Below are 23265 nucleotides of genomic sequence, written 5' to 3' on the forward strand. Positions count from 1 at the left end.
AAAAGATTGATGCATTTGCATTCCCCGTGTATATGATGCATACACGGAGAACGTCTTAGAAGAAGTTACCCATTTTGCTAGTTAATATTTAGTGGCCTACCTGGGACGAATGAATGGCCGCTCTCCATAAGCATTAGGCTCTGGAAAGAAGTACTTCAAGAAGTACTGTGAACTCTGTGCTTCAAAATTCTCACACAGATATTAGTAGGCAGCAGGTACACTGTCAACCTTTCTCTCTCTTGAAGTGAGTGATAATCATATGTTGTTAGTCAAAGCCAAACCAGAATGTTATTGTTGCCAGACACCCCTGTGACAGGGTTACGGCTTCAGGATGGCTGATGGTGGGGAAATAAAGCACTTGGTTTGCAAAACTCAATAATCACAAGGTTTCCATGAATGTTCATATGTTGGTTAAAGTAATGTTCCAAAATTCCTATGCAGTGTGATATACTGTAATTTACTAGCGTTGCATAAGAGGGGGAAGATGATTAGTTAACCGAGGATTGCAGTTATGTGTGGTTGTGGTTTTATCCTCATCGTGTGTGCAAACAAGAGGCTCATTCAAGAGGCTTTGCTAAAAGCTCAAAGTTCTAAAGCCACACCGAGTAAGATGCCAGCCTTAAAATTCAGTTTTGTTTTTTCATCTCACACAAACTGTGTTGCTGTGTGCAGGCAAGTGTGTGCGGGTTTTTTTTGTTGTATTTTTTTTAAACTTCTTACCCCATATTTTTGTGTCCCACAGATTGTGGCCTTACGGGAACAGAATGCTCACATCCAGAGAAAAGTGGCATCAGGTGAGGGAGGAGAGGACATTTTGGAGGGCAGTGAAGCTCAACAGAAGGTCCATGGCAAGGTGAGCTCCCTTGATTTAAATATGGGAGGAAAAAATGGTCAAAATTATGTGTTGATCTATAATAACTACACTACACTTTAATAGTCTGTACATTATGGCAATATTTGCACTGGTTGTTTTTGATTAAGATATAGTTTATTCTAAAAATGTGCATAGTATTATGTATGTATATATTAAATATACTTACTGTGGCGGTCATACAGTAACCCTGATGTTTTCCATTTCAAAATAAAAGCACTAGCAATCAGTATTTTGTCTACAACCCTGCTGTGGTGGCATTACACAAATAATTCCCGTACATTTAGTTCCCCCTGCTGTATTGGCATTTTGACTTTAAAGTATTGCAGCGACTATCAAATGGTTTTGATCATACATTTATTTACCTCTGCAGGCATTCTGAAGGTAACCAGTTAGGCGAAAACTCCTGCTGTGATCTCACCCCCTGCCATTATGCAGGAGCACACATGGACATCCATAGCTGAATACAAATTTCCTCCTGATTATTATTTTAACAGCATAGGTGTAGGCGCATGCACATTTACTAGATTACGCTGATGCCTTTTTATGTCAGAAGCACGAGAGCCCAAAATGATGCACCTCGAAGGCAAAAGCAGATGCAGGATTTTTATTTATTTTTTTTTATATTTTTTTTATACATGCAGACAGCAGCAGAGGATACCTGGGTAGATCAATGGAGATGTTATTACTTGGCTGGTCTGCTGGGGAACGAGGGTTTGGGGGATGGGAGGTGGTGGTGGTGGTGGGGGGGATTGGGAGTGAGATGAAGAGCGTGTGAGTTTGAGGGATGTGATAATGAGGAGACAGCCATCATCTGCTCTGTTTTGTGTAGATAAAATAAGAGAGTATGAACGTGTGTTGTTTGGCACATTTGTTCTGTGATACGGTGAAGAAAGAACACTAACCTTGAGCAATGGTGAGAGTTAGTTATATATATATATATATATATATATATATATATATATATATATATATATATATATATATATCATCTTGGTTTGTCACTCCATCAGTTTTTGCACCACTGAATTACAGACCACCTCTTCTGTAACTGAAGGGACAGATCTGTCTTTTAGGTTTTATGTCGTAGGTTTTATCTAATTTCTTAATGACGTGACTTTCAAATGCTGCTTATCTGCTGTAGACGGTGTTTTAGCCCTGTCACTTTAAGCTAATAGCTTTTTGAGAATATTTTGTCTGACAAACTGCATCATCTTTGGGATTTTTTGTATATTCAACTAAAGAAATAGGAACAAATGATGTGTTTTTGCAACAGGCTGCTAGTACTAAAGTGCCTAGATGCAATTAAAATGTGGTTATTTGCTTAGTTGTCTGTTATGTGTAGTTCATCCGTTTAGTAAGGTGCTTTTTTATGTTTGGATAATTCATTAGGCAGCGTTAAGTGGCCTAATAAACAAAAACATTCCTCTTAGTGAAAAAGCATCTTATGTTCAAAGAAGAAACTTTGAAAGACCTTAAGAAAGTTTGGAGAACTATTGCTCAAGGCCACTTTGAAAAAATTCTAAAAACATTAGTTCTCAGAGCAAAATATAAAGAATTGAGGGGCATCTCAAGACTATCTGTCCATCTATCCATGCAGGCATGAATGGGAGCAGTTGTTTCATAGCCAAACTTAACCATTTTAAAGGTCATTCAGAGTTAAAAAGCAATACACCACCTTTGAAATGTTGGGTAACTCTTATTAACATTGTCCCTGGAAACTTTCCTGGTCCTAAATGGTACAAATCTGTGAAACAAGCCAATCGATGGAAAACCCCAGTTACGAAGAGGGACAGCTGAGCCATTTGGCAATAAAGAAGATATAAAATTATTTTATGAGCATGGCCCACTGCTGGCATGCTCGTATTAAAATCACTGGTGTGATTTAGTGGATCCTGTTCCTTGCTCAAGTGAATCATTGATCACAGGCAGCAGACAGAGAGGCCCAATTAGGTTTGTCCTCACAGATGGATGGCCAAAGATGGGCAGCTGTGCCTCGCAATACAGCAGGAAGACAGAGGAAGATGGAGAATGAAGAAATCAGTTTCCCTCAATCCTGTCATTCACCTTACTGTAACTCAATTGAGTATAAAAGCAAGATTTGTTTTTTAAACTATGCATGTTTGTTATTTAGCACTGATAATAAGGTTGTTTTCCTCTGTTGTTCCCCTAAACCCTTTTTTAAGCTGAATCTCTGCGGTATCCTCCTCATTAATCTACCTCATGCAGAGACCAGGAGAGCTGTACGGGGTGGAAACCTTGCAAATCTAATCAGATTACTTATGCAAGTGTCAAAACAATTTCTCCAGCAGAGTCTGGTGTGATTCAGTCTTTGTGACCATCCAGAATCAAAGCAGGGGAAGAACCAAAGCCGTGAGCTCCTGAACTTGAATTTATTAGAATGCAAATGTATGTAATTCTCAAAAGCAGACATGCTATCTGAAGTGGAAGCATGGCTGATTTCTCAGGGCCCACTTGAATACACGACAGGAAGACGAGGCATGACAGGAAATCAGAAAATTGCTTTGCACCATTGTTCATTTATAGTCTCGATAGTGTGTTTATTTTCCTGCATTCAAAGCAGGAAAATATTCTATTTCTATTTTTCTTCTATTCTATTCTATTTTTGATTTAGGTACTGGTTTTTACTAGGTTAACACTTGAAAAAAGAAAGAAAATATAATCACTTGTTATCGCGATTATTGTGGTGCAAGTGTGCATTCTGAATGGAATTACAAGACACGTGTCAGGATTCGGGATATAATTTAACATCCAAAAGATTTATTTCAACTGCAAGGAAAAAGTTCTAGTTAGAGTGTTAACTTAAAAGAAAGAAAGAAATTTTTTACTTTGATTAGCCACAACATTAACAACCAATTTCCAAATCCTGTACTAACCCTCACTTGTCAGTGGTCTTATTACTACTTTATTATTACCTTATTACCTATATACCACAAGCCTCACTTAATTTGTGAGTTTTAAAATACATCATGCAAGGGAATTTATTTTTAAAAAAGGTCTTAAATTCTTTTTAAAGTACACTAAAAGTTAGAAATCATCCCCAAACATCCCTTGTCAAATTTTGTGCTTCATGACGCATACATATTTTTGGATAATTTTCCCTTTTCATATGTTGACCTCTTACTCCATGTCCCCCTCTTTCCCTTCCAGCGTCTGTCCAATGGCTCTCTGGAGCCGGCCCATGAGGCGAGTCAGGTGATCGAGCTGCAGGACCTGCTGGAGAAGCAGAACTACGAGTTGGCCCAGATGAAGGAGCGCATGTCCTCCCTCTCCTCCCGGGTTTCCGAGGTGGAGCAGGAGCTCGAGACCGCCCGCAAGGACCTCATCAAGTCAGAGGAGATGAACAACAAGTACCAGAGGGACATCAAAGAGGTCACAGCACAGAAACTGAGCACAGGGGGGAGCATACACACACACATATTCGCATGGGGATAACAGTTGCAAGAGAAACATCAAAGACAGCGAGCAGTGGTCTAAAAACAGCTTCTATTTGCATATGCTCTCACACTCTCCCCAGCTCTTTATTACTCACATAAAAACATGCACATTGACTTGTGAACGTATAAGGTCTTTCATAATGCCTTCATCGGGTGAAGTGAGTTAAGTGAAGAGTCCTTGAAAAATATCTAAATATACACTTCAAATAAACACGTCTCTAGGCCTCAAACTAACACTTAATGTTAAGTAAATAACTAACCGTCTGTATTTCTTGAACGGGTTCAAGACTGTTGATGCATAAAGCACAAAAAAGAGCCAGTTGTGTCCAAAACTGGCAGTTAAGATCCAAATAATAGTCCTATTTAATATATGTCTGTGCAAGGTCAATATCAGTGAAGTGGGCTGGATATGAACATAAGCTGATGCCCCTGTCGCCTGGGGATGAAATTACTATTGATTTCTAACGATGTGGGCATCGTTAGAGGCAGTTATCGTGGGCTGACAAACATGGCCTTATCAGGCCAATCGTGTTTTATTACCCTGCAATGCCTTCTCTTACAGCAGCAGTTTATTTCGTGTTCTAAGAATAACTGTTATTATTTGTATGGTTTGGAAACAATGGGTGACCGCAAGTTTGTGTCTGAAGCAATTCTCCATGGAAGAAATTAAGTCTGAGAAATTCCATGATAATGTTGCCTCTGTTCATGACAGCAGCGCATGTTTGTATTTTATGAGGCTTTATTTGTTATTAACTTTTGTGCACATTCTAGGGATAAAAGTTTGATTTTGCAGACTTGCAGTCTGCTTTCTGTGTGCATTCCAGGAAGTGGTTGAAGAATCTCTAATTCAATTCAGTTCACTTCAGTTTTACTTACTCAGTGCCAATTAACAATAATGGTGAGCTCATGGTTCTTTATATTGTAAAGTAAAAACCCTGCATTATCTGTATATCTGCAATATCCAACCATTCACTGTCTGCTGCTTATCCTGGCCTAAGTAGAGACACCCAGACTCCTTTACTTCCTCTAGGAAAAACTGATGACATTTCTTCACCGTATACTGGGTCTAGTCTGAGGCTTCCTCCTGGTGGAACATGTCTAAAAACCTTATTTAGAAGGTGCCCAGGAGACATCCTAGTCATCCCTGAACCACCTCAGCTGTCTCCTTTCAGTGTTTCAATGTGGAAGCTTAGTGGCTCTAGGTGCTGAATGCCCAAGCACCCTGTCACTTAAGGGATGGTCCAGACACCCTATGGAGTTTTCATCTGGTGCTGATATTAAAGTAGTGTACAAATTCCATGTGTGCAAAGCAGCAGGAGAAAATATTACACCCAAAGTTGATGTTATCTTAAGTCTTTTTTTTGTGTGTCTATATACAGGCCATGTGTCAGAAAGAAGACATGGAGGAACGGATTGTCACGCTGGAGAAACGTTACCTGAGTGCCCAAAGAGAAGCCACCTCTGTGCATGACATCAATGACAAACTGGAGAACGAGTTGGCCAATAAGGAGGCATTCCTCAGACAGGTCTGTAAAGTCCACTCCAGGGTTAGTGTGAGCCATGTAATCACATTAATCAGCTCTCTGGGATTACTATTTTCTTCCAAAAAATGGGTCCAGATGGCAGCTGCAGTGCAAGATTCATTACTGTATCATCAGTCGTATTTTTCTAACTAGATTCAGAAAAGAATCAGCCAGGAAAAATGTGTAAGATGGTTCCTGTCAGTTAACATAGTCCTTTCAGCAGTTCCACAGAGGTCTGGCATTGAGAAAACCTCTTCACATCATGGTAGATAATGTAAGAGGAAATTACTACTGGGGAAGAAATTTTATAAATGTTTACTTTGTGCAGATGCATATGGCTCACATGTGATTTCTTCATAATTGACATAATGCTGCAGAATATAGTCAAGCGATTGTACAGATTTACTCTCCTTTCAATTATTCTTTGTGATTCATTGCAGCCAATTAGATAAATTGCATGGCCATAGAAGATCTAGTGGCATTTTTATGAGTAAAGGCTTAAACACTGTCTGGGCTCTGGAAGAATAGAAAGAATTTCTGATATGAGTAGAAGTAATTAGAGTGACACCATCAGTCCCTGTTTGGATTTACTGTGTGGAAAGTTATTTAGACACTAATTTATATTTTAGTTATAATTCTCAACAATTTTCTTTAGCATAATGTTTACTTTAGACGTGTACATCACAACTACAGTGACTATTTAAATCAATTGTGAAATCCCCTAGACCAGTTAATCTGGGGGTACCTTAGAGACGAGACATCACCTGGTGATCACTGGTCATGAGGGAAAATATATATTTTCCGCAACCAGATATAAGTGGTTACTGGTTGTCGCCAAGGAAATGTGGTCACAAAGACGACTTTGCTCCATGTGATTGCTTTGGTTGCAATTTCATGCTAGCAACTACCAGAAACAATTCAACAGATTAGAGAATACACATTTTTTCATAGCAGATGAAAGTTGCCAGCGTCTGCCTGATCAGTCTCTCGTCCTGCGTGGGCTTTAGCCATGAATTTCAAAGCGACTGGCAACCATTTCCACCACATTTTTCATTTGCAACTGGTGGTTGCCATTTAGTCACTAACTGATCTCTGGGCCTGTGTGACTGAGCCTAACCTGAATCAAACGCAATTTAAAATCTAAAACCTGAACAAATTTGAGAAGAAAATGTAACTGTTGACTAAAAGAAAAAGAGCAATAGAAAGGGACAGTCAAAACAAAGAAGTAAGAAAATATATTTAGATGAAAGCAAAAAAATGGCACAGTGGGTTATTAGAAAAACTAATAGTATGAAATGTGTTAAAATTGTTTGCTAAACGTATAAAACATTGAAATGGTTAGGTCACAGTGTAAGTACATGAAATTGTGATATAAAATCATGACAAAAGATCAAAATAATAAATAAAATTCTGAAACCAGGTGGAAATTATTAGCTAAAACTTTAACTGTTGAATTTGTTAGCTAAACGTACTGGATAAACAGTTGAAAAAGCTAGCTAAAAAACAGATTTAAAAAAGTAGTTTTAACTAAAGATATAAACTGTTTGAATGGCTGAAATAGAAACTCAATACTTGGCACTAAACTAGTAAGAGTGTTTGCTAATCATAATCAGTATATAGTTAACAGAATGTAATCGCTAGGAATGGGTATTGATAAGATTTTCACGATTCCGATTCCATTTTCGATTCTGTTTAACGATTCGATTCTTTATCGATTCTCTTATCGATTATTCTTTTTTAAAAAAAAGGAGAACACTAAGGTCAATTAGCTTAGATCTTTGTTTTATATCTTCTCTTTGAACAAGATAGAAATTTAGGAGTAACATGGCCTTACAAACCCAACAGTGAGATCTTAACAGATCCAACCTACGGCTCTTCAATGGGGTGTCACAGGGTCCCCAGGAAAAAAAATTGTGAATGTAAAATAATAAAATAAATATTCTTCTGTAGCAATAACAGAGTATAACATAAATTATTCTGTAGCAATTACACAAGAATATCCAGTAATGTTCCTGCCTACAATTAAACACATTCACTTACCGAAAATCGGGGGCATCTGCTGTGGCAAATGGGTGCAAACCTTTTACCACAAACTTAGTCACTGTGCGGTGACATTCATCTATCCTGGCCTGAAAGGAGACGCTACCGGTAGACTGTAGCAAGAACTGCCAGCATCTGAGCCAGCCAGACTCTGTCTGTCTCTCTCGTCATGGTCACCTAAATAAATGCACAGTAATGGCAGGTTTGTAATAAGGCAGATCGCGCTAACATAATATGCACTGTTAGTTGATTATTTACCTGCCGCATTAACGGGAGAGGACGTGCAAACGTTACCGCTGCTGCTGGGTTGAGATTCACGAGTCCGGAGCGGAATTAAAAACACGACATTCATTTAAGGTTATCGCGTGTTTTGTGAGCAAATGCTTTTGCATATTCGTAGTGTTTCCTCTCTTAAACTAAATATCTACTTCGCAAGTATTGCAAGTTGCCCTGTTGTCATCCGTTCTCGTAAAGTATAACCAAACTTTTTAGCGTTTGAGCCGCCATGTTTCCTGCCAGGTAAATGACGCTCGGCAACGTGGTGACGTCATTTGGGGCGACTGGACTCGATAAGGGAATCGTTTGCAAAAATGGCAAACGATTCCAAGGAATTGAAACAGTGGGAACCGGTTCTCAACAAGAACCGGTTTTTGATACCCATCCCTAGTAATCGCTAAAAGTAAATGGTAAGCTAATTTCATCCTGCCAGATGATTACATGGGTGGGGGTTGTTAACCTTTGCTAGCCAGTCATTTTTCACTCAGGAAATGTGTATGAAGCCACAACTTAAGAAGAAACCACTTATGTATTTACAGCCACGGCGTTTACAAGGGAAAGGGGGTATGCAAGGGGTATGCTTGAACCCTAAAGGTTTTTTTAAATGAACTCCTGCTACCATACATAAACAGACTTTTTTGGTAAATATATGCACAAAGTTTCACTTGCTATTGTACTGGGCTCTGGCTGCTGATGTCTGAAGATTACTTGGTATAGAGACATGAAGGGATGAGAAGAAATGGCAAGCAAAATGGCATGGGATGGGGATGGGTAGTAGAATACCTAGGGAGGATATAATAAACAAAAATAAACTGTCATGTTTCCCCTGTGTCATCTCAAGCGCGTGGGATGGCGATATGGGTTGAGGCAGAAAATATCACTGACACACAACACAAAGTATACTTGGCCTGCTATAGTCTAATTATTGCACGCTGAGCTGCTAGGCCCGGAGCTTCGGGGACCAGAGCATCTGTCGCCGATGGCAAAGGCTGCCAAGCCAGTCCTTAAAAAAAGTCTTAAAACTGATCCAAAGCTAGTGAGGGAGAAAATTCTTACTGCCCAATGGGGAAGCAAGTCACTTGTTTCCAGTTTCATTTAATGATAAGTTTGAGTTCCATCTTAGTGATAGCAAGTACCAGCTGAATGCCTAATCAGGATCTGCATCAGCTGTCTATAAGTTGCCAGTGTCACTCTGACTGCAGACTCTGACTCTGCTATTCTAAAGAAGAGATGAGGCACACTGCCAGAATCCCCCTCTGAAAGACACACATTTGTGATTCTATTTTCTAACAGGCAATTATGCTCTGCTGCCACTGAATAGGAAGAAGGAAGAGAATCACATTTATAGAGTTCATTTTCGTTATACTCTGTTAACAAGGACAGCATTGGAACACACTGAAAACTCTTTCATTCAAATAGTGTTCTAATAATCTGCTCATACTTTAATTTGTCATTGGTAGGGTTTGTTGTTATTGCAAGCAAAACACTATTCGGGATTTCTTTTCTGGATGATGTATGGTCAAAGCATCAGAAGGTAATTTATTAAATAAATCTCCTGTGTAATCATTTTAATTCTTTCTTTCAGCATTAAGCATTCCTGCAAATTTATTGGCTTCAAGGCAATAAGTTAAAACCCAGATTTAAGCTAAGTGCAGATCCTTAGTTGGTTTAGAGTGTTTAAATTTATTTCAGTGGTTGTGTCTCAGGAGGTAGAGCAGGTCAACAGGAGGTTGGTGGTTTAATCTCTGGCTGGTCCAATTCGCATCCAAAGTGTCTGTGTGCAGGATACAGAACCCCAGGTTGCTCACAGATGCATCCATTGGAATTTGAATGTGTGTGAATGTTAAATAGAAACCACTTACATGTCGATGCAGTGCTACTGTGAATGTAACATGTTGCATAGAGTGCTCAAGTAGAATAGATAAGCGCTATATAAGAACCAGTTCAGTACATTAACTTTGACTGTCGGCTAATGTGACTCTTTTCCTCACAACGTGCACATTTATATTTTTTGTTTACTTTTGGCTGCAATCCCTCCACAAAATCTGCAGGAAGTCAGATACAAAATCTCACAAGTCTCGTTGTTCAACTATCAGCTAATGTCTTTGCTGTCTGTGGTGTTTGAGTGCAGATGGAGGAGAAGAACAGACAACTACAGGAGAGGTTGGAGCTTGCAGAACAGAAACTCCAGCAGACCATGAGGAAGGCTGAGACACTCCCGGAGGTAGAGGCCGAACTAGCCCAGAGGATAGCAGCTCTCACCAAGGTAAGCGCACACGTTTGTACATATTGTACATTAACACACATGCTGTTGACGTATTCCCACAGATGCCCTCGTTTTTTTTTCTGTACATTTGTGTAAGTGTGCACGTGGTGTCATGACGTTTCAACATGTTCCTCTCCTCTTCCTCGGCCACATAGTCTGACTCCAGCTCCTCTTCCTCTCCTGATGATTATCACTTTGTAATGGAAGCTAAACTCCAAGACATGAACTCCATTCTTAGGAAGGTAGTTCCACAGGGCATCACAGCTATTGCCAACTCCAATAGAGAACAGATATCATTCATTTATCTTATTAGTGTTTTGTGGCGGGCGTGTTTACTGGGATTCTGCTCTGGCTGTTCTACCACCATGGGACAGCTGCATGGCACTTCTGGCTGGAGCTCATACTTGGCAGTGCTGGAGCAACTCTCTTCCTCTTTCATTTTGTCCTTTGGTGGCCTTGTTCTCCATCTTTCTCCTTGTCACTGTTTGTTTCAATCAGCTGTCTTTCCAGTTACGCTTTAAAACATAGATATCCATCTTTGAGTTTGGGGTAGAAGCTTTGGCTTGTGTTGTCGCCACCATTTTTCTTTGTTGGCCCTTAGGCTGTCAAGCACACAGATCATCGTGGGCTCTCTTCTTTTTTTTTTTTTTGTCCTGTCTGTGCTGTGATCCAACTGTAGGCGGAAGAGCGTCACGGGAGCATTGAGGAGCGAATGAGGCACTTGGAATGCCAGCTGGAGGAGAAGAACCAGGAGCTGCTGAGGGTGAGTCACTGCGGAGGCGTTGTGCCAAGCAGCGTTAACCAGGCAGCCACTTCTGCATGAGCAAGACAGCTTGAAGCGACTGCAACTGATGGCACACTGTCTGATTTATCACCAATGAAGCTTGACCAAATGGGTCTCTCACGTACTCTGCTGATATAATCGTTTGCAAAATACTCACAAATGATGCAAATGAGTAATTCTAAAAGACGTTAGTGTTTTCACGTCACACTTTAGTGTATGATAGCAAATTCAAGTGAGAATACTGTCTGTATGAAGATGTTTAACCTCATGAGTCATTTTCAAAGTTTTTTTGTTGTTGTTTTCCTTATTTGAAAAATGCAATAGTGGGCAATCTTTTCAACAGCAGTCATATAGTACAAAGAAACCCCCAACAGTCAAATAACCCCTTTGAGAAAGCACTTGGCAACAGTGGGAAGGAAAAACTCCTTTTTAATAGGAAGAAACCTCCAGCAGAGCCAGGTTCAGTGAGGGGCAGCCGTCTGCCACGACTAGCCGGTGGTGATGGGAGGGAGAAAGGATCAAAGATACACTGTGGATGGGAGCCAGAAATTGATAGTAGCTAATGATTAAATGCAGTGGTGTATAAATATATAGTGAGTGAAAAAGAAACACTCCCAATGCATCATAGGAATCCCCCAGCAGCTTAGGCCTTTGGCAGGGAGGATCACCTGATGCAGCCATAATGATGTTCTTTATCAAAAATGAAAGTTTTAAGCCTAATCTTAGAAGTGGAGAGGGTATCTGTCTCCCAAATTCAAATTGGAAGCTAATTCCACAGAAGAGGGCCTGAAAGCTGAAGGCTCTGCCTCCCATTCTACTTTTAAATATCCTACAAACCAGCAGTTTGAGAACAAAGTGCTCTGCTGGGTTCATAAGGTACTATGAGGTCTTTAAGATAACATGGGGCCTGATTATTCAAGACCTTGTATGTGAGGAGAAGGATTTTCCATTCAATTTTTTATTTAACAGGGAGTTAAGAAAAGCCATTATGGGAAAAATAGCTGTGTATTATTCAGCATGTAAAAAATAAATATAAAAATGAGGAGGCTTAATCAGATTTCAATTTGACCAGTCTCCCACTCAGTGTCCTCTTCTCATGCACTATTGCATTGCTTCCAGTACTGCTGTTAATTTTAGATTGTCACTTGGAATTCCCGTACTGATCGCGGCACTTATGTGTCAAACTAACCCAACTTTCATCCGGATACAGTAATACTCCCTGGTGAGGTCTCCAGCAATAACCCAGGGACCAAACAGCAGTTTTCGGTGGAACTGTTGCTCAGTGGCCAAGCCTGAAGCTAGTGTATAAGGTCAGAAGGCCAACAAGGAGTATACTCGTCCTTTGTGTCGACATTCACGGGTTTGTGCATTCTGGATTTGTCCTCGAGGCTGTCAATGCAGAGTTCTGCTGTAGCATCCTGAGGCATTTATCAGAGAACATGTGTGACCTTGTTCTATTGTGCGCAGAAACAAGCCAACACCATCTTTAGTCGCCACCAGCCCCACTCACCAGATTTCACTCCCTGTGATTATTTTTTCTCTAAAATAAAGAAAATTATGTGGCTGTTCAGACACAGAAGCGGGGATCCAGTGCACAAGTGGTCAGAATCAGACCTCAGAGAGAGATCTAAAGTGCAGCCACACTAGAAGCATAGTAATTTCTTTGAGGTAATCTTTACTGAAATGTGGTGCTTGGGGTTCATTTACATAATTTATGATACACTACACTGATTTGTCGAAGTGTTGTCCTCATATAAAGTTCTGATTTTAAACTAAAAATAGAATAGCTGTAAAGGCCATGCAATTAGTTATTCTAGTTCCTGCTGAGAGGCTTTCATCACATCAGAAACAATTTAGACTGATGTCTTATTCTCATACAAATGGGCTTGTTTTGTGTTGGTTTATCTGTATTTTTCTCCTTCAGGCTCGGCAGAGGGAAAAGATGAATGAAGAGCACAACAAGAGACTCTCAGACACAGTGGACAGACTCCTCACTGAGTCCAACGAGCGACTTCAGCTCCACCTGAAGGAGAGAATGGCAGCTCTCGAAGAGAAGGTTAAAAACGCCTGACACGTCAATGGAAACCTGTCAATATCAATTGCAGTTGCAATTGAAGGTCATTAAAAGATGTATTTTTCTCACTTCTTCCCTTTCCCCCCCTTTTCTATGCAGAATATGCTAATCCAAGACTCGGAAACTTACAGAAAACAGTACGAGGAGTCAATCCAAGAAAAAGTAGGTTGTAGAGATTGAGAAATGATTACCTCCTGTTTCAAAATGTCTACATTTTACATGAGCTTAGTGTAATAACTGACTTTTGAGTACAGCAATAATGAGTTTGGTTATTGGCACTAGTTAAATTTTTTATAAACCTTCAATATTGAAAAGCTCCTGCAAGGGGTAGAATAATAAGGTGGCTACTGAAAACAGTAGAAATTACAACTGTCACCTACTCAGACCTGTAAATGTAATCAGCTCCACATGCTGCAGCCATGTCACTAGTATGACTAGTGGTATAAAGGGGTAGGATAATCATTTCATTTTTTGGGCATGTAATATCACAGACAATGATGTAGAGAAATTGTTTTGTCCAGTCGCAGCTGGCAGAGGATATTGAGAAACTGAGATCGGAGCTCGACCAATTCAGATTGAGGGCAGGCTCCCTCACAGAACCCACGCTGTCACGGTAGGTCGGTTTTCTGTGTGTGTGTGTGTGTGTGAGTGTATCCGGATGTAAGACGCAGTTTGTAACGTACCTCCACATGTATATACTGCATCAGTTGCTGCTTTTGGATCACAATATTGGACAGGGGGAGAAATAGACTTCCTCTTTTTCTTGCATTTCACAATAAAAGCCTACAGTTGCTTTAATAGCAATCTTTGGCACATTCCAGGAGCCAAATAAAATCATATTTGGTTTTAATCACTGTTGAATAGATTTTTTTCCCTTAATAAATAACATTTTTCTTGTTTTTATTTGAGAATGATTAATTTATATCACTAATTAAATCAATTTGTGGGATTGTAAAAGTCAGACAACACATTTTAATCAATTCAATTAGAATAAACTTGCTGTTAAATTTAAATCAGAATAAAAAACCAAGCTTTATAACTAACTTTAGATGGACAAAGTTAAAAACTGGCCAGAAACATATTTTGTATGTATTTTAGGAGCTATATAAATTAATCACATTCCTTGTTAATCAAATAATATCACTTGCATGTTCAGTTGCATGCAGCCCTCATTTGTGGCCAGTGACATTTGCCTCCACTGGCAACAACATCAACATTTAAGTGTCCAGTCAACTATTCATAGCAATCCCTAATCACTATGTATGTCTAAATATATTTTCCTTATCAAAATGTATAATTATTCAAAAATAGACAAGCCTGCAATATTTCGATAAGCAAACGTTGAGCTATTTTGAGTTTAGAATCTGTCCATTTACTACCACAAGAAGTCCGTCATACATTATGTGTGATTCAACAATTTGATTCATAAACTTTCAAATAAATGTAATTTTACTATATGTTTTTTAGACTTTACTAGGAGAATAAAGACAAGGAATGTATGTTTCTGTTGCTGAGGAAGCTTGCCAGTCAAGTGCTTCTCAGAAATGGGCTAAAGAAAAAAAAATTGGCTTGTTCAGTGGGAGCACGGTGATCCCTGAACATTAGTTGGTTCCGTGTCCAAACATTAGTGTTGAATACACGACGTATTACAAGGTGAGCAAATGACTCAAGAAAAACGTGGATGCTGTGAAAACATCTGCAACATAAAGTAGATGTGTTACAGTAGACATGCAATAAAAGGCCACGAGAGATTCAGATTTAGTCTAATGTGTGTGTTTATGGAACAGGAAGCAAAGAGAGGCAAATAGATACTCAGTCTCCAGGAGCTTTCCTGTTATTTTATCCTTCTGTGAAAACTACTTGCTCTGTTACACTATTGTTAGAAACACTGGTATAATGGAACTTTTGGCATCTATTTTTGGATACTTTCTGGTTTCCATTTCATGCTGCTTGAAGTTCTAATCTTACAAAGCTGACGTGTTGACAGTGGCAGCCTTAATCTCTTCCAAAGACAAACAATTTGCAGCCATAGAAGCATGCATAACAAGCTCTTATCCTTCAAGAAGTACACTTTGCACCTCCTCACTGTGACTAATAGGTACGCTTGAGGTATCAAAATATAACATCTGACTGGTTTCCTGCCTGCGTAACTAATCGGTACTGCAAGTTTTCTTGCTGTGTCTTATCTACTGGCAATCTGCTTTACGACCCAAACAAAATCACTGCTAACGATTGTGTTTGAAGGATTTGCTTTAACAGGTTCAGATATTATTCATCTGTCATATGAAAAACACAAAATCTGTAACCAAGCATTTTGCGTTTAGCTTCAATTATACTCATAAAAGTTGTTTCCCAGATCCCATCTGGACACATCAGCTGAGCTTCGATTCTCTTTGGGATCTCTGGCTGAAACCCAGTCGGACCACTACCGCTCAGCAAAGGTCATCCATCGACAAAGGAGAGGTCGAATAGGTCTGCGAGAAACCAAGGTGAGGAATAACATCTGGTTTGTCTGCCTTTCACTTTTACTTATATTTAAATGTTTCTATTTTAAAAACATCTAAGAGCTTCTTTAGTGGTCTGTCAATGAACAGTACCAGCTTTAACGCAGTGAGTTAAATTTAGATACTGGAGAAGTTCCAGTTTGGCAAATCCAACAGGGACTAAAATATTTCAATATACACTCACTGGAAACTTCATTACACCTTCCTAGTACTGGGTTGGGTTGCCTTTATTCTGTATCACATAGATTAAACAAGTTGCTAGAAGGACTCCTCAGAGCTTCATACAGCTGCTTCAGATTTGGTGGCTGTAGAGACTTTCTGATTGCTGTAAATTCATTGTTATGTTTGAGAAACCAGTTTGACCTGATTGATCTTTGTGACATGAAGCCTATTCCCCATACCATTACACGGATAGCAGCAGTCTGAACTGTTCACACAAGGTGGGATGAATCCATGTTCTGATGTTGTTTGTAACAAATTCTGACCCTGCCATCCTAAACGTAGCAGCAGAAATCAAGACTCATCAGACTAGAGAACATTTTTCATATCTTCTGTTGTCCAATTTTAATGAGCTCGGGTAAAGTGTAGCCTCGCTTTCTTGTTCTTGACAGGAGTGGGACTCTGTGTGGTCTTCTGCTGCTGTAGCCCATCTGCTTCTAGGCTCTATGTATTGTGCATTCAGAGATGCACAATACATAGAGTGTATACCTTAATTGGAATGAAGGGGTTACTGTTAGTGATGCGCACACACTACATTTACCAAATATGATGACCAGAGACAAAGACCTGGCAACAATGTACTGGGTCTGAATTAGGCCTTGAACCTTTAATATAACATTATTGACAGGCTTAATGCAAACATTTTCTGTAGGCTCTTATTTTGGAGGTTTAAAGTTTTTGGATTCTAAATACAGGTTATGGCAATTCAAGTATGAGTGCAGCACACATTATAAATATATAGGATACTGCTTTTAAATGAAACAAAAACCATTTCCATCTTTTGGTGTGTCGCCACTACTACTGCTTAGAGAAGTCATTAAGTCTTATTAGAGTTAATAATAAGACATAATCAGGGGAAAAAAGCATAAGTGCTTCTCATAAAATTGTATTACATGACTATGTTTTCAGTTTCCAGTAATGATCTCAAAATATTAGTTCATAACTAATAAGATATTGTTTTGTAGTCACAGTTTCACTCTGTCTCTGTATGCAGGCAAAGTCACTGGGGGAGCCTGAATGGCGCTCACAGCAGCTGGGGGTCATGGGAGGCCACCACTTTGAGAGCGACACGGAAATGTCTGACATTGACGACGACGACAGGGAGACGTTGTTCAGCTCCATGGACCTGCTGTCTCCCAGTGGTCACTCCGATGCACAAACTCTGGCCATGATGCTTCAGGAGCAGCTGGACGCAATCAACAAGGAGATCCGGTAGCTGACACACGCCGTTGTATAAATTTAATACTGAAGGCCAGATTTCCAGACGTATTGATCCGCCTTCTCGTTCTCAATCCACTTTACTGGAGACCAACTTGATATGTTTTTAAGATCATGTTCTGGAAAGACTTTAAAGTTTGGAGCGATATTCTGCTTCCATAACTGCACCTTGTTTGCCCTTGGTTGCTAAAGTAATATTTCACCCAAAAACTTTGCTTTTAGAATTAAAAATTAACACACCCACATTGATTTTGGTTGCCTTGTGTTCAAGCTAGTAACCACAGAAGCAAGATAAAAAGTGCCCCAGAGAAACTGAGCCGCATAGTAATTCACTCTCTAGACAAAATGTGTGTCTGCCGAGCTCACAGGTAAACCACTAAAGGTGTCTGTAGATTACTCTTCCCGTATGTGAACCAAACACTATCCTTGTATGCACTCAGTGTTTTGGTAAATGTGAGGTGCCTCTTGCTTGATAATGCTGTAATTATCTTGTGCCAATAAGTATTCATGACCCCCAGGCACAACTTTACTTAGTTCTTTATTTAAAGGGCTGTTAATGTGCCTTGTGGTCTTTGCTAATTTACATCTACATCAAAAGACACAGCGCTACATTTCTTTTAGAAAGATTTAATGCGGTCTTATTGTGTAAAGTGATCATGAATCTAAAGTGTTGAGCTTTCAGCTAATTACAAAGTTAGATACAGAGTGTGGTTAATTACCCGACTTTTAGCCTTTTAACTCTTTAGTTTGTCCTTTAATTACTTTACCTGATACTGCAGGGACTTAAAGGTCTGAGCGTTGCAAATCTCCTGAAATCTACCTTTAAAGAACTTGAAAGCTGAGGCTATTTTTGTAGCAGTATAGCTTCTATATTTTTTGTTTTTTAAGTTATCTAAAAAATGCACAGCTTGATTCTTTTTTTTTTCAAAGTTTTACATAGAAAAATATTCACAGCATTTTCCTGATACCAGGCTAATCCAGGAAGAGAAGGAGTCAACAGAGCTGCGAGCAGAAGAGATTGAGAACCGAGTGGCCAGCGTTAGCCTCGAGGGTCTAAACCTGGCTCGAATGCACCACCACGGAGCCTCCATCACTGCCTCAGCAACTGCCTCCTCGCTTGCCTCCTCTTCCCCACCCAGCGGACACTCCACACCTAAGCTTGATCCTCGAAGCCCTGCCCGGGACATGGAGCGCATGGGGGTCATGACACTGGTATGTTACATCACCACGTGCGAGACATCTTCCATCATACCGTCTACAGATCCTTCTACAGACCTCTGTTTACATAATGTATGTTGCATCAATAAGTTGCCATCTTTTTACCTGCAAGAGCACCATGTAAACTGTAAATGTGGTCTTTGTTTAGAAGTCTGGGAATAGTAATGCAGTTGGTACAAAATACAGTTTCCCGGCATGTGGAACTTTATGTAGAAAATAGATGTAGCTACCATTATGTCACCTATTGGTTTTCTTGAAGCCAGATTAAAGTTACAGAGCAGAGTTGCCAAGTGCTGAGAAGAATTGATGTAAAAGTTGCCAAAGCTCCCTTGACTCAATAACTACAGAGTTCCAAACCTCCTCTAGCATTAATATCAGCACAAAAACCGTGCAGTGGGAGCTTCATAGCATGGCTTTCATGGCCGAGCAGCTCATGTAGGTGTAATGTGTAGGTGGGCAGGTCCTTTTCTCAATATGGTTCACATAAAATAATAGAACTTCACTTATCAAAACTGTACCACAGACCTGTTTATCACACAGCAAGCCATATTATTTGTCAGATAACTGTATTGAAAATGCTCTAGAAGGTAGCAACGCAACAAAGACATTGGAGAGCTCTCTCGACTATCATCATTCAACCCAGGTGTCTAGTGGGATCAGTGTAAATGTCTTCTTTACCCATGGGATTTCAAAGCAATAAGGCTTTGATTTTATTGATTATTCAACTGACTTGTTTACCAGTCTTTCTTTATTCCTCAGTGCTGATCTCTAAATAGGTGGTCTGGTATTAGGCAATGGTTCATGAGCTTCTAATGGTACATGATATTTCTATAAGTGAGCTAATTGTTTTATTTTTCACCAGCATGCAGGAGTTCAAGTTTTTGTTCATGCTTTAACACGTGGATATTGACAGTTTTTTTTTTTTCTGTTTTTCCTTCACCATACAGCCCAGTGATTTGAGGAAACACAGGAGAAAGGTACACACACCAAGAGTTCGCTCAACAGATTTTAAATATGATACCATTTGACTATAACTCAGAGCTGTAATGGTTGCTGCAGTGACACCGTGAATAAATAGTTGACTTACTAGTGTCCGAGGTCACTTGTAATGCCCCGCCCCTTTGCCCTTATCCTTCAGATAGCAGCGGTGGATGAGGATGGTCGCGAGGACAAGGCCACCATTAAGTGTGAGACATCCCCCCCGCCGACGCCACGCACTGTCCGAATGACACACACACTGCCAGCCTCCTCGCACAACGATGCACGAGGGTAAGTGCCTGCTGTAAGTGAAGGCATTTCTTAAAAAAGTTCTCGATGATGTGTGTTTGTAGATGATGCTGTCATTCTATTCTTGCTTTTGATGAAAATTAGATAGTATACTGCCCAATTAGTACTTGCCAGTTCAGCTGCAATTTGTGCTATGAATAATATTTCAACACGCAAGATATTGATGATTAAAGCTAAAGTAAAGCTAAAGTATCACTAAAGTAAAGCTAAAGTATCACTAAAGTAAAGCTAAAGTGTCACTGTTGCAGTGATATCAGATGAGATGAAGCTTCAATAATTTGCATAAAATGCTCAAAAAGTACATTTGCTATAAGCAGTAAATATTCCCGGGATACAACACAAGAAAAAGTCAGTAAACTTTCATTTCAAAAGTTAATAACAGAACGAGTTAGAGTAACACAGCAGGGCATTAAATAAAAGGTACTTGAGATGACAAATATACTTCTTAACATAAGCTTATAATGGAAAACCTTTGATTATCTCATAAAATTAAAATGTAGAAAACACTCCTTTTATGAATATTGTCTGTATGTTTCTGTCCTCAGGATTGTGGCTTCTTTAGAGGCTGAAGCCAGTGCCCTTAGTAGTGTAGCCAGCAGCCAGGACTCCCTCCACAAGCAGCCAAAGAAGAAGGGTATTAAATCCTCCATCGGACGATTATTTGGCAAGAAGGAAAAAGGCCGACTGGCACACCTAGCACACAGACAGGTCATGGTAGATCCACAAGGCGAGTACAGCGCTGGGATATTTTACTTAATACTATTACAATTTGGTCTATTTTGTCTAAAAAAAAAAAAAAAAAAAAAACTTTTTAAAAAGCATTCTTAGCTGCAGTTTTGCCAGCTAAGAAGGTCTCTCAGAGTTTACAAACTGCACAGTACTACTTAGAATTCTACTGCTGCAGCTAGTCAATGTATAACTTCATGTAGGCAGCATAAACACACTAAAAATGCATCAGCTCGGCATAGCCACAGTGTCATCACCTACTAGTTTTAATTTTAAAGGCTCTGTTTTATGGCTCAGTTACACTAGAATTAAAATACAAAGGTGGGAAAATTATTGGAGGTTGCCCAATTGCATTTAGTTTTTTTTTTGTATTCATTGAACGAATGGAAGGCTGACCACTTGGTCACTTGTAGTGACCAAGTGGTCAAGAGATTGAGTGTGCAACACCCTCAGCAACCTGGATGACTACTTTCAGTCACAACTGGGGGCGACTGGGGACAGGTTGCCTCCCATCTTTAACCTCTGCAAACAGTTTTGGACTGCAGTCACTCTCAGACAGAATGGCAAAGGTTTGCAAACAATATATTATAAATGCAGACAGACATTCACATTGCAGTCTGTCTCTTTGTAGTAGAGGAATTGATTTAACTGGTTGCCAACTAAAATACAAATACACTATTTATTTATTTATGTATTTATTTATTCATTCATTCATAATAACAGTATCTGATTATATTCACTTAAATCCATTTGTTCTCCACAGCAACAATGATGGATTCAGACATGGCGGGCCAGGACATGGGGGTGAGCAAGTTGGGCACTCAGGCTGAGAAGGACCGCAGATTGAAAAAGAAGTAAGCGTTTATCCTAAGTGCCACTTCACTAGAACATTTTGAGGTGGAGTTAGTATCGTCATAGTCCCTTAATGCACACCCAGCAGTATCCATTTAATATAATAACACAGACATTTAGGTACCCTGTGAGAAGAAACATTTTCTTTGGAAACAATCCAACTCAAACGTTCTTGAGAATTCCCACTCACTGCTACATTGCAGTATATAAACCAGTCTGAACATGGTATAGAGACAATGGCTACACCCTCTTTTCCCGGGTTTACCTTTAACCTCTTTTCTTTCACTGTATATTCTACCATAACCGATTTAATCCTGAGAACAGGATCAATACAAAGCAGAAGCTCGATCAGTATCCACGAGCACAGATCAGCCCCACTGTATTCAGACACACAGCCAAAGTCACACTATTGATCCAGGCTAAAAAGCCAATTAATCGCACAAAGGTTCTTTGTCACTTTGGAAGCTATAGATGGCTTTCCTAACACACCACCCATAGATTACACTCAGACACATTAGGTGCCTTCTTGGGGGGGAAGAAACAAAAGGGAAATCCCTTCACACATCGGCTCTCTCAGCTGGAGTGTTTCAGAATAAATGTGCGTGTGTGTTCGTGTGTGTGTGCGCATTTGCCATGCCTCAGTGCCAAATGATGAATGTCATTTGCTCGAAGTGCACATTGAGTTGTCATGACGGATAACTTTGCCTCCCATGTAGTTTGGTCAATAGAGATTACTGTTGTTCCGTATGTTGACAAATGTGTTGTTTTCCTTCCACTGCACCGACTTCTTCATAGCAGTGTCCGGGATTCAGACCACACGCCACCACCTTGCATCTTGGTGCCTCCTCCTCCTCCTCACTGCATGCCATTAAGCTGCCTGCACTATTTCCATTTCAGCATCTTGGTTGATCAGTACTGCTGTGATCTCATTGTCGGTGTGTTTTGTTTTCCTTCAAGAGGTAACAACAAGTATCTGAATGTAACTGAGCATTTGAATGTAAGGCCATGGAGGGGAGGGTCTTGCTGTGTTTCAGTGCATTTCTCATTTCTTCTGCTGCACGAGATGTGATCAGGACTGCATTGTAGAAGATGACTTTTTTGGACTGCTCTACAGATGCTCCTGTTAAAGAATGTCCTCCATTGTGAGATATGTGTCTCTGTGTGTGTGCGCGAGTGAGTGGGAGTGCAAGTGTTTGCGTTTAGAGCCGTAGGGTGAATTTGCCTATAAACTCATTAACATGTGTGTACTTTTGTCTCCCCGTCGCTCTCTTTCTCCCTCTTTCTCTCTTCTTTGACTCTCTCCTCTCTTACCCTTCCTCTCCCTCTCATCATCCTCTGACTCTAACAAAGCGGGTAAGTTGTGAGGATGTATAAATGCCCTCCTGGATATGACATTGTCTCAGCCATTTTGCCCTTTGTGTCATCTCTTCTGTGTGTCTGCTCATCCGTCCTCTCCTGAAAGAACCAGTGCCAAAGCTGACGTCTCTTATCTATCTATCCTTCATGGCTGTTAATGATGCCATTGCTTTCTTTCTTTTCTTTTTTTTTTTCATTTACCACATGAGCACTTTTTCTTCCCCCCCTTTTTACAGTTCAATGGCAGCTGCATCCATGGCTGGACAGAGAATGTGCCGCCGCTAAACCTGGGGCCCAATTTTTATACCCAGAATGTTTTCCTCTCCTTATCTGTGTCTCTTATCTATTTGTGTGAAATAACCAGCTGCAACATCTGGTTATGGGAATGTCAGAGGTTCTTTTTGGTTGTATGATTTATCATAACTGTCTCCTTACTTCCCTTTTCCCCCAGCTATGTTCAGTGGATGTATTTCTCCATGCATTAGACTTGACCTGAACATAAAACATGAGCTACCATGTGCTGGATAGATAAGATAGTGAATGTATCTGGTTGTGTTTGGATGAACACATTTCCTCTGTCACCTGTAGGCCTT

General features: G+C 40.0%; 1 protein-coding gene across 8 annotated transcripts in view; it reads left to right on the forward strand.

Annotated features, from left to right (window-relative positions):
* ppfia2 (PTPRF interacting protein alpha 2) overlaps positions 1-23265 on the forward strand; it is a 180580-nt gene that overhangs the window by 140164 nt on the left and 17151 nt on the right. For all 8 annotated transcript variants that reach the window (XM_087831125.1, XM_087831126.1, XM_087831127.1 and 5 more), the window contains 15 exons: positions 743-853; positions 4043-4264; positions 5709-5855; positions 10300-10434; positions 11114-11197; positions 13143-13274; positions 13392-13454; positions 13814-13905; positions 15649-15781; positions 17010-17227; positions 18205-18445; positions 19399-19428; positions 19590-19720; positions 20284-20465; positions 21228-21318. In XM_087831125.1, the coding sequence (XP_087687251.1) occupies positions 743-853; positions 4043-4264; positions 5709-5855; positions 10300-10434; positions 11114-11197; positions 13143-13274; positions 13392-13454; positions 13814-13905; positions 15649-15781; positions 17010-17227; positions 18205-18445; positions 19399-19428; positions 19590-19720; positions 20284-20465; positions 21228-21318 (2012 nt within the window). The remainder of the gene's footprint in view (positions 1-742; positions 854-4042; positions 4265-5708; positions 5856-10299; positions 10435-11113; positions 11198-13142; positions 13275-13391; positions 13455-13813; positions 13906-15648; positions 15782-17009; positions 17228-18204; positions 18446-19398; positions 19429-19589; positions 19721-20283; positions 20466-21227; positions 21319-23265) is intronic.

This window comes from Neolamprologus brichardi, chromosome 17 (genome assembly GCF_056152115.1).
Source record: "Neolamprologus brichardi isolate AB-2024 chromosome 17, ASM5615211v1, whole genome shotgun sequence".
NCBI classification, from domain to species: Eukaryota; Metazoa; Chordata; class Actinopteri; order Cichliformes; family Cichlidae; genus Neolamprologus; species Neolamprologus brichardi.